The sequence below is a fragment of the Callionymus lyra genome, chromosome 2 (genome assembly GCF_982586985.1).
Source record: "Callionymus lyra chromosome 2, fCalLyr1.hap1.1, whole genome shotgun sequence".
Taxonomy (NCBI): Eukaryota; Metazoa; Chordata; class Actinopteri; order Syngnathiformes; family Callionymidae; genus Callionymus; species Callionymus lyra.
Window position 1 is genome coordinate 36335477 of NC_141819.1, and position 12801 is coordinate 36348277.

Below are 12801 nucleotides of genomic sequence, written 5' to 3' on the forward strand. Positions count from 1 at the left end.
GAAAGTTTAAAATTGATAATCGGGAAAAGTTTCTGATTGATGGCCAAAGACCTGGAGATGAAGCTAATTCATTTCCGGATATAACTTATAGAAGTTTAATTTTAAATTGTACCTAAGTGTTTTGCGTTAATTCAATTATATCATTAAAACAAACACTGGCTATTTGATCTTCTCTGGAATTTTATTGCACCTCTACTCTAAATAAAAAAAATGTTTTAATTGAAATGCTTTATTTCGAAGTAACCTTACAACAAACAAACAAAACGAATGAGATTAGTCAACAATAATAACGAAAGTCAAAACAATAATAGTCAAAACAATAATAATATGAACCTAACATGTCCAAAAGGGAGTAGGATGAAGCATAAGCTTATGTTGAGAAACTGATATTATAAGTATTAAGTGTTAAGTAAATTACATTTGTTTATTATTTAAATAGCAGTGAGCTAAATATGTCTATAAAGTAAATTGAGACGATTTAGGATTTTTTTTTATTTAATTGATACTTTGTTATTATGTTTAACTATCGCAAAATGTTGGATTCATATAGAGATTATTTTAATAAAGTTTATTAAAAGATGAAACCAATATACTGTATACATTATATAACCTTTCTTTGTTTGTATTTTTATGTATTTACACGTCAATATTTCAGTATAAAGGGGGCCTTATGGAGTACTTCAATATAATTTTTAGTTGGTCCGTTTTCACTCCAAGATGGTTGTATTATGGCTTCATCAAATAATCTGGATTAAGATTAATGTATAGATTAATGTAAAATGATGTATGTTGACCTAATAATGATTGAGAAATGAAATAAAATCTTGTGATAGCTTGTATTTAAGACTAAAAGCAGCAACACATTTGTTTACTTCTATAAATAACCATTACTTACTTACTAATCCAGTCGCACTCATTGACCCTAAACAGATGAATCATGAATCATGTGGTCCTGGCTCTAATGCAGCTGATTCTATTTACTTTTCTAAGTGCTGTGAACCCCTGACAAGTCCATTAAAATCAGGACCCTCTCTTCACTTGTGAATCACCCTCTTCTAATATGTAAAGCGTGTGAGAGATATCGAGACGATCAGATCACCAACACACGTAGCTGTGTGAAAGTGAGGTATTCCAGCTGCAGGCCATGCGTCTCCTGCCATTTGTGGTCTAGCGCACATCGAGGCGCGAGAATGTTCTGAGAAAAATAGGAGTTACCGTTTTAATAATCAGAAACATTTCCATCAAAGGTTGTAGTTGAACTGTGAACTGAGAAAATGTCTTAATTATTGAAGGTCAATTAAACAATTTTTTTTTTTTTTTTATGTCTGTGGAACATTCTGAGAAGTAAATTTAACCAGAAATGTCAAGAGTGTACAGATCTCTGGCAACTTGTTTTCATCTCAATCCACAGTTATTGCCATGCATTTAATTTACCCATATAGTTTGACAGCATTTTAAAATATGAAATATAAATAATAGTTCTCGGCTTCAATGGACAGCGGGTACAGTGGGCTAAGAAGTTGTTAAAGCTAAAAGTTACTGTTAAAATTCAACAGTTAACAAAGGTTTGATATATAAAGACCAAACATTTTTTTATTGGAGGTTTTGTATCAATTCAAATAAAATTAAGGTTATGGATTTTGTCATTGTTTTTACTTCTTCTTTCTTTCTTTCTTTGTCAGATTCTGTTTGTGTGGAAGTTTAACCCGGGAAAAACACATTTCATAAGAAGCTATGACAGCTATATCAATCGACAGGCAGAAAGACTTACATAGCATATTTTACAGACTGTTTAGGGTTTATTGGGGATGTGTGGTCAATTATCTTAATGGAGGGTTTAGAGTTTGATCAGACAACAGAGACAGACAATTCAGCACTCGAACACACTGGCAAACCTATGAAATGTGCCAAATAAAGCCACAATTTCTACATGCCAAGGCTCTGAAACCCAAAAGTGGGTGATAAATATAGTTATTTGCAGTTTCTCCTTTTGTCTAAGTCCTTACAATTGCATAGTCACTGCAGCAAAAATACTTAATAAAACACCCTAGACCATTTCATCCCTTTAAAACAACCAACAATCTATCGTGTTCTGATAAAATCAATTGTTTAAAAGCATGGGAAAACATTTTTGATTTTTTAGAATTGTAAATAAATCTACTTTATTAAAGTAATGAAAAGATTGACTATTTTAATTTTAATTTGTTTTAATCTTTTATTTGGAAGTGCAATTTAATTTACAAATCACAAAATATTAGTAATTCTAATAATAAGAAAACATTTTTTTTAAGTAGTTGACAGTATATTATATGATAGCTCCTCTCTTCGTAAATCGGCGATTGTTACTTTTATTTTCTAAATCAAATTAAACACTTTTATTGGAGGTGTTAGAAATGCTTGGTTTGTCGCAGATATTTTAAAACTGGGAAACTGAAATTCCTCATTGTGTCTGGCCTCATTTTTAAGTTCCGTACAGTTTAATCTGAGGCCATAAAACATCTTTATTTATTGCGAGATATCAAATTGTGGTGAGGCACTGCACGCCTTTTCCGCAAAATCCTACTTATCTTTAATGTTGTGGTTTGGGCACGGATGCTACTTCCAGAGGTGAAGGGGAAGTTGAGCGAATGCTTTCACTGATGTAACAGAGCGTGTTGGAACCTGTTTCAGCAGAAAAAAGGGAAGAATGTAATATTCATTTTGACACATCCTTGCAGGTCTCTCTGTATTTTTGCATTCTCCTCATCAGGCTTTTTCCATTGTATTAAATATACAGTACTTATAATCACATTTAAGAATCTGTATTGTCCTCATCTCGATTAAGTATGTATTTTTCCTCAAAGTACTCAAAGTATTGTCTATCTGTCCACATCCAGCCTAAAGATCTCTTTATAGCCTAGAGATGAAAGAAATATATATATACTGTATATATATACTGTATATAGAGAGAGAGAAGCTGTATCCTACTAGGGTTGCTTTTATATTTACTTTGGGCACTCTGATTTCTTCTCAGAGTACATAGGTCATAGGTGCTTCTAAAGCAAATGTCTGATACTCATGTCCCAGGGCCCAAATCCAGTCCTTCATGTGGCCTGCCGGAGGTTGGCTCAAAATAAAAGTAGATGTTCCTGTTGATATGGTGATGTATAAAGCTCTCTGTGTTTTAGTTAAGATGCAAAATACAGATTATGGATGTCAGCAATATTAGTAAAAGTAAATTAAGATAATAAATAAGATAATTAAGATAAATTGAGCCTTAAAAACTGAAAAGACAAAATAAAAATCCCCTGATTCTTGTTAGCTAAATACACATTAATTTCAAAATCTAATTTTATTTAATATAATGTGTGTTTATCCTGCATTTTTAACTTACCTTTGAAAATTAATCACATTATAAATTATAAATGACTTATAGCAGGTGTCAAAGTGGGTAATACCTGCACAAATATTCATGTGTATTTCATTCAACAAGAAACTGCTACTATTTTAAGAAATTTTATTGACTTTATACAATTGTACATCATGCTATGTTGCTTCAAGGGCTGACAGAAATAAGAACCTCATGAGAAAATGAATCATCCAACAGAAAAAAAAAAGTCTATGCACACGCTCTAATGAATTACACAGCTGCACTCGACGAAGATTAACTTGCTTTCCAAGTTTTTATTTCTTAAAAGGTGCAATTCATTTAATGTTCTAACAAATTTGTAATTTTTTTTACAGGGATTTTCTTTTCAAACTTTTCACCCATAAAATGTTATAAACATCAATGAAGTTTCAACCAAAAGTCTGCTTGTAAAAGTGAACAATGTGAATTACATGCAAATATTATACAACAATAACAAGCTACACAAATGACTTTGATTTTTTTGGCTGTTGTATTTTTGCGCTGAGGTGATTTATGATTTCATGAGGACAGAACACCTGAGATATATTTTCTCGCCCCTCCAAACCTCAGGGTACTCACTCTCTCCTTGTTTTGTAAAGCTGTTGCTTGATTTCTATTTGACCTTTTTCACACCCACAGGTTAACTATACCATCAACTTTCTGTCTCCAGGAGAAATATATTTTCACTCCACGTTGTTTTCCTCGTCGTCCTCGAGAGCTGGAATTTCCTTCTCTGGCAGCAGGCCGTAGCTGTTGAGGAACGCTTCGACATCTGTAGCAAAGAATTCCTCTGTTAGGTGCTGTGTGCAGGCCAGGAAGTTCCCCAGCAGTTCCCCAGCCTTGTAGACCAGAAGCGTGGGCAAAACCTCATCTGAAAATCGCTCGTAAGCACCAGACGCGACAGCGTCGATCCTGCAGAACTTGACTGTGGGATACTCCGCCGCCAGGCAGTCCAGGCAGCTGTTGAGCTCTTCACAACCTTTGACCCCGACTTTGTAAATGTGGACTACCACCACTGTGCTGTGATGCTCCTTTTCAATGACCTCTAGGAAGGCCTCGCCACTGTCCAGGTCATGTACGCCCTCGAATTTGGGCCCAAAGCTGAGCTTGTCGTGCATCTCCTGCATGCAGCGTTTCCTGTACTTCTTGAGACAGCCTTCATCTTCTTCCTTCAGCAGCTCGTACTCTTGCACACTCATCTTCAAAGACAAACACAGAAATATCATCACATATAGTGTAAACTGTATGTGGTACACATATATGTGTACCTCTGCCAAGTTAAGCTGACAATAAAATAACTATGAACAGAACTCGAGTATTACTAGTACTATTCCCCAAACCTCTGTAGTATTACTCCGTAAGGCCCCGTTTGTTACTCTGGAAGGTTCTGTAGTATTACTCCGCAAGGCTCAGTAGAATTACTACACGAGGCTCTGAGTATTACTCTGCGAGGCTTGAAGTATTACTATGCGAGTTTCCATAGCACTACTCGCTTGTATTAATCTGTGCGGCTTCGAGTAATACTCTGCAAAGCTTTGTTGCATTACTACAATAGGCTACGTAGTTTTACCCCACCATGCTTTAAAGTTTTACTCCGAGAGGCTCCATAGTATTAGTCGGTGGTGCTACGTAATATTACTCCGCAAGGCTCTGAGTACTACTCTGTTGTATTACTCCGTTGGGCTCTGAGTAATACTCTGCAAAGCTCTGTTGCATTACTCCAAGAGGCTCCATAGTATTACCACACAAGGTCCTATAGTATAACTCTGTGAGTCTCTCTAGTATTACCCTGCAAGGCTTTGTACTTTTAATCCGAGAGGCTCCATAGTATTAGTCGGTGGGGCTACGTAATATTACTCCGCAAGGCTCTGAGTACTACTCTGAGTACTAGTTTCTACTTGGTTGTGAGAGCAAGGTCACCTATTATATGGATAAACTTAAGACAATAATAATACATGAAAATCAAGAGCTGCTTGGCTGAAATCTTAATTCTTTGACTGCTCTTTTAGTACACCTCGTTCATTTATCGTCTTAAAGATAACTCTTATTTAAAATTCTGTTTAATAAACCCCAAAAAATCAGATGAAGTATACAAAAAGTTGTGTATAAAAAGAAACAAGATATAAAATCGAAATAAAAAATAAAAATCACAAATAACTAGTCATCACCACGACAAAACATTTAGGAAAAGTCCTTGCGTTAGGAAAAGTCCTTGCGGCTCAAAAAAATTGTTCACCACTTACACTGGACTTTGCAACTACCTAATCTCCCTCTACAAGCGGTGGGTGATACCTTGCGATTAAGACTTGCCCTAGAGTCATCCCGTGGTCTGTGAGGAGACGACATCTGTCTCAGCAGCTCCTTCTTCGCCGTCGGCAGGTTGTCCTGATCCATGCTCTCCAGCTTAAACCTTCTCCAGTCGTTGATGACTCCCTTCGGACCTTTTGAAGACAATTTCCAGGAACAGAAGGAGTATTGGCTGTTAGAAGACACACAATATGACAACATGTCCTTGAATGCTAAGGTTAAAGTGAGAGATTGGAATCTTGGCTGGCGACTACAAAATAGAAGCACGGACAAATACGAGCTCAGTTCTACTTGTCACATGTCTATCCTCGGCTGATCACAACAGCATCATGTGAATGTCTTGAGGAAGATGTATAATATATCTGAATTATTTTTTTTGCTGTTTCTAGAATCAACCACTATATTTAGGTTTGAATCATGACCAGATCTACATTTAAGGCAACATAGAAAAAGTACTTTGGATTAAATCTGAAGGATCATATTAATATGATTCTCTCACCATATTTTACACTATTTGTGTTAGTAAAATAATTGTAATTGGGAAACGCTTTTCGTCACTTATACAGGATATTTTCCTAAACACAAAATAATGTGATCCGCTTTTGTTTGATCTGAGCAAAGAATTTATCCATTAGGAATCTTTACAAAAATATTGAGTGAGTACATAAGACTTCACTTAGTTCTGTGTCCTGTATCATCTTACATTTAGTTCACTTTAATACCACCAAAACTGGATAAGTTTAATCAAAAAACAATTTAAAACAATAATTGAAATCATTTAAACTGATGGCGCAAACATTTAAAGAAGCAAAAGAGGCAAAGGTCATGAAAAATACATTGTGTGTTTCTATATGCTGAAAAAAATATATATTTGAGGGAATAATCTTTAAATCTGTGTTAAATAATTTGATTCAGTTAAACATTTGATATAAATACAAGTAGTATTTGTTCACCTTTCTTGTCCAGGATAAAAGCATCATCTTAGACCGGGGTTAAGTAAGTCAAAGGAGCTTAAAGAGGTTTGACTTTCTCTACTCTTCCTGTTATCTAATCTAACAGTCTTTGGAGTTATACACTTTCTGAAACGTGTTGTTGTTGATATCAACATAAATCATTTCAAGATATCATTCTAGCTATTTCCATTTATTTTCTTTTCATTTGTAGTTGCCAAGTCTTACTCTCTTCATTTTTACTATGTATTCTAGTTAAATAAAAGGAACACAAGGCTAGATTTGCTCCAAACTTAATCCCAAACTAATGACAACGTAGAGCCTGTTAAATACCATTTTTTACATTTAAAAAGTCAGTTTACTTCTAAATATAGAAAGATATCCTTAATAAAAACAACAAAAAAAGTCTAAATTCTTTCATGCCAGCCGATAATTTGATACATTTATGTTGTTTGTTGTATAATAACTTAACTTATATGTTTTATATATTTTGGTTTGTTGTTTAAGCAAGCTAGTTTAATCATCCTGACCAGATTTAACCTAGTAGGGAATATTTATTTATAGTTTTTTATTTCAAGCCTCCAGGTTAGAACAAAAAGAAACTTCAGGTTCAGGATATGAAGGGTTGTTTTATTCATGTTTATTGCTTTCATTAACAATGTTTTCAAAAACATGCTTATTCTACTGATCACTGTTAAAGGAAGTTCACAGGCCAGGATTATAAACTACATTTTTTTCAGTTGAATGATAAAAATACAAAAACATCTCACCTGTTTGGGTCGCACTCTCTTCCAGTTCACTCAACCGGTCGGCCATGTTTTCTCTCTTGTTTATTCCCTGCTTGACACTGGTGGAAAAAAGTGTATATATCAGGGATAACTCTAACGTGATAGCAACATTCGACGAGTCCAATAATACGGGTTTCGTTCAGCAGAACTGCAGACACAGAGAGTCCTGTGACATTTAATTAAATTAATGTCCTTTAAGAGGATTACTGCACTGCCAATGATCTCCCTGTTACTATCTGTTTATCCCTTAAAACTGATTTAAAGCCAACATGGGTTGACATAGACACAGTTAAAACACATAAAAAATTACATTTGGTAATAAATTCTGTACAAAGGACATTTTATGTTACTCAACTAGACAAACCAGTCAGCAGTCATGATACTATTCTCATGCTTCTGTAGCTATATTGAATTTGATTGTCCTTCTCTGTGTTTTAATTAGTGTATTCTTTCTTTTACGAGCAGCCAAGATGCTGATCTGGTCCCATGATCTTTGTATCCATCTGCTAACCCGTTAATCCCCAGTGAGAGAAGCACTTGGTATTATTCAAGTAGCTACTTTATTGTCAATTATTTATTTTTCCATTCACTCTAACCTAAGGGGTCAGGTTAGCTTGATACTTTTCAACAGTTCACAATCATTTTAATATTAATTTCCCTTGAATAATTGTATAGTTATTACAAAGAATCTATAAATTAGATGCTAATGTTGCTTTTTTACTTGCTGCTCAATAGCGCTGGACTATTTCTTTATTAAACTATAATATATCTAAGGTAAGGTAAGGTAAAACTTTATTGATCCCTCAGGATGTCTCCTTCGGGAAATTGTTTTTTTCCAGTAGCCAATACATACAGCACTTTTTTATAAAAAAATAAAAAAAATAAAAAAATAAAAATAAAACAAGAACAAGAAAAATAAAGACAAAGAACACAATTACACAATCTAAGTGTAAAGATAAGATAAGATCTGTTGTTATTTTTAACACCAATCATCGTCTTCATCCAATAAAGGTCTATTAAATTCTAATTATATTATATTAAATATATAATATTAATTCTTGAAATGAAGTCTTACCTGTCCCAGCGGTGCTCAAGTCCTGCAGTGGTCCCTACAGTCGGTCAACTCACAGTGCCAGACGTCCGATGGCTTCACTCAGTGGCGTTTTCAGTGTGCATGCGTGTGTCTCTTATTCCAGCCAATGAGCTTTGTCTAATAGAGATTTCTGACCAGACTCTGCACACCAAACAGAAATAGAGCATAGATCCTAAGAGGATTTCACTGCAGGAATTAGAAGCCCTGACTTGATAAAGGCCTGACAACACACACACACTTGTGGACGCAACGAAAGAATCATCAGGATTTACAATTTCTGAACTTCTTTCCTTCGCAGAGACATTCTTATTGGCCTGTTGACGAGCATAAACAGCTCTTTGTTGTTGAGAGAACCTCCTGCAGCACATGAAGAGTTAGCTCGTATCACAGTGATCTTGTCTGACTTATCTGGATGAAGATCTTCACGAACATACAAAGGATATCTTTTATGAGGTGAAAGCACCATCAGGCAAGGTTTAGATCTGGACAGCAATACCTCATCATGTGCTTCCTTCACCAGAAAAAAAACCTCTTTGTGTGTTTCCTCTTGTTTCAATATTCATACAAGTCATAGTGACAAAATAAAACATAAAAAAGTAACTAATATTATTAAACATGAACACACTTTTAATGTCCTCTTACAGCCTTCTTTGATTTCAATGTTTAACAGACAAAATAATCCTGTTACTCTAACGAAACCCACCAAGAAGAAAAGCAAATAACTAAACCTACAACATGAATAGGGGGATAGTCCAAGCAAGAGTAGAAAAAAGGGAGAATTCGTTTACATTGACATTCTTATTATGTGAATTAAGAACATAAAAAGCATGGGATTTAGAAAAAGAGAAGGGATGTTACACAGATAAATTGTTTGCAGAAAAATAGAATATAAATCTACAAAGAAAACAAAGGTATCCAGAGCATCCAAACTGTATCAAGACTGCTGAACATATACATGGAAATAAGAATAATTCAATTTAATTAAATGTATTTAAGGTTTCAAATCAAGGTAGAGTTATCTCAAGACACTTTAAATAACTATTTCAACTATAAGAGAAGAGATAAACAGGTCCCAGTGAATCAAAATAAGCAACAGTGGAGAGTATAAAGTACCTTTCAACAGGCAGAAATCTCGAGCAGAACCAGACTTGATGTGAACGCCCTCCCGCATGATTGTCCATTAATAACCTCATTGAGTCATAGGTTTGCAAGTTTAGGATGCTTGTCTATACACATAGATGCTATGAGATCTCTTTGATCAACCCGGTCAAGCCCTTTCAGATATCCTGAGGCGGATATGATTGACTGAAGGTGTTACCAGACAAAGACATTTTTCTTTGATTGACGAGGAGAGGAAGCTCTTTGCCTATCCCTGCATTTCTGGCTGGCTCCAGTCACTGCTGAATCATTGCAGAGCAAATAGCAGCACATTCTCTACCCGCCCTCTGGACTTATTCCTGGACTCCTCATGCAACCAGAGCTCAAGCTTGTGTCCTCTGCTCTTTCTCTGTGTGTTCTGCATTTATTGGCTTAAAGGATTAAAGACCTTTTTATTCAGGCACACAGAGAGTATGCATCTCAGGTGAGGTTACAATATTGTCAGCGCCGCCAGCTTAAAGTGGAATTCAAGCTGATTACATTGCACCTGCTCTTCCAAATGAAACTGGACATTCTGGCGCCAATATAAGTGCTGATGTTTTTCCAAGTGTCTGGGACATAAGAAGAATATACTGTGTATATATATAATGATAAACAAAACAAATATTTTTTGGGTCCATATTGTTACTTATTTTCCCAACTTTTATCCCTTATTTATATCATTTGTATACATGTCAAAACATTAAAACATATTTTTGATAGCATGAGCTCAACAACAGAACTTGCACAACACTGTCATAGAGAAAGAAAAAACGCTCCAGACAGCAATTATCTAATTCAGACATAGGTATTTATGTCATCATTGAAAATGCCTCTGATAGTTAACTAAGAATTAAACACATTAAATAAAATAATTTCAACATATAACGACACCATGAGATTTTTTGTTTCTGTTTTAGGGATTGATTTACTCTTTTTTCCTTCTTTTATTGGTCCTCTTTTTTGGTATTTATTTTCCATAAAACAGGTTGAGGTAAATAGAATTATTTTGAAAAAACACAGCTTTTATTATATTCCATTATCTATTTTATATATATTAAATCAACAATATGGAGATAAATAAGCCTGGTTGTGAAATGTCATGACATAAAGTCACATTTTTCCATTCTTTTAATTTTAATTTTGTTCTTTGTTAGTTGGCTCGATGACCCCAGTCTCTGTATATAATGTGGCCCCTGAATTGTCCACCCTGATCTAATTCTTCAAAGTTTGAGTGGTTAATGTAATAATCTGTGCTTTGTCCCACTAGCAACATTTGATAAACAACAAATATAAATCCTTATTTGTTTATTTATTTCAACAGATTTTATTGAAAATGAAAATGTTATACACACATATACGTAATTACAACACTGTGACATTAATGTGTCAAAAAAAATCCCTTCTTGTGTTTACAACAAAAGTTAATGATCCCGATTCTAAATGTCAACCTTTGCAAAACCTCACAAGAAAAAGGGGAATGAAATGGAAGATGACAGTTTAGCAGTCTCACCCCTTGTACTTAATATGTTAATCTTCTTTTTTGCCATTTTATTATTGTATGTTTATATTTAAAAAAAAGGTTCTATAAAAAGAAAATAATTATAAATTAGAAGTTCCAGGCAGAGCTAAAGGATCCGGCATTCCTCTTCTGGGAAGTCTATTTTAGGATGAACCTTCTAATAGGAGAAGCCTTCTTAGAGAAGCTGTGATATGAAAGTGTAAAGCCTTGATGTCTATTATGTCCCACAATGGCTACATTCAGCACTTTCTCTGTTGCCCCAGTGCAAAGTGCAGCCCGGGGGCCACATGCAGTCCTTTGACTGTATTTCTGTGGCCCTCAAAATAGACACTGCACAAAATGTTGCCCCTGGGGAAATTGAATTGCCCACCCCTGCCTTAAAAAATTGTTTTTCATGTAGAAATGCTTCTTACTGCTAACAAACAAATCAATTATGTTGTTATTCATATGTAGTTCAAATTAAAATATATCACGTTAAACATCCTTATATTTGCATTTCATTTGCTTTAAAAATGTTTTGTGTAAATTAATTTTCTTCCAAAATAAATCGGAAAAAAAGAGAAGAGACTTTAGGAATATTTGGATGACATACACATTGACACCAACCAACCATCAAATTCACAGCTTCTTTTGTTTCTAACAACCTTTTGGACATATATTTTCTCATCGTAAACAAGTGTTTTTGTCTTCTATACCTCTGTTGCCTGTCTTGACAGTAGTCACAGTATATAATGTAGCCTCAGGAAATGAACTTACAAAACACACATGTTCTTAAAAATAGACTTCCCGAGCAGGATTATATATATATATATATATATATATATATATATATATATATATAAATGTATATAATATACTGTTGTTAAATGTTTTAAATTGCATTTAAATTGTAATTCTGACATTATGTCCAATAGACTGGCTTTAAAAAATATCAATTATTTACATTTGGCACTTTAATGCACACTTATAAGTGAGATAATATCAAACGGATCAGAATTGGGTTTTAAAAGTTGTTGAAGAAAATCAAAAGATAAGTGAGAATATATTCCCCATGAGCAGGTCAGTGTGTGTCCCAGCCTCGGTTACATGATCAGGGATCACTAGATCATCCCGCTGGTTGAAAGGTGAGTCAAGGGTAGCTCAATTATGTCTCGTACAAACGCTAGAGGTCAGTATTTATACCTTGACAGACTAGTTAAGAACACAATTGTTCTTCAAATCCCTTTAGAAAAATACTTTTTGTCGTCAAACTTTTGTTAAAAATGTTATATTAAAAGCATGATAAGGTGCTACTTTGTATTCATAATGTGTTCCATTTGTTCTGAGGGTAAAGTAGTGACACTTTTTCCTGACTCAATTTAGCCGTGGAATACCTCAGTTAATGACGTGTTCAATAAAGAAGATAAACTTTACAGTAAGTGCAGCATGAGTTTATAAACATGTGCGGTTACTACAACATTCCATTGTTTAGTCTGGGTTGACAGAGAGGACATACTTTAAGGGATGAGAGTAACATTGTGAATGCGGAACATTAATTGAGTTCATTCGTGGAATGTTTGAACTTTTCAACAAAGGTGTCACTATAAGTTTTTCCATCCACGTGCTGTACATTCCAG

At 34.5% G+C, this 12801-nt stretch overlaps 1 protein-coding gene across 1 annotated transcript; it reads right to left on the reverse strand.

Moving 5' to 3' along the window:
- Window positions 1–3482: 3482 nt before the first annotated feature.
- On the reverse strand, window positions 3483–7476 carry pdcb (phosducin b). The gene is made up of 3 exons (XM_087784929.1): window positions 7416–7476; window positions 5681–5829; window positions 3483–4587 (listed from the first exon to the last, which is right to left on the reverse strand). Exons 1-3 carry the CDS (start codon window positions 7459–7461, stop codon window positions 4072–4074), a joined length of 711 nt encoding a protein of 236 aa, XP_087641055.1. The 5' UTR covers window positions 7462–7476; the 3' UTR covers window positions 3483–4071.
- Between the last annotated feature and the right edge of the window lie 5325 nt (window positions 7477–12801).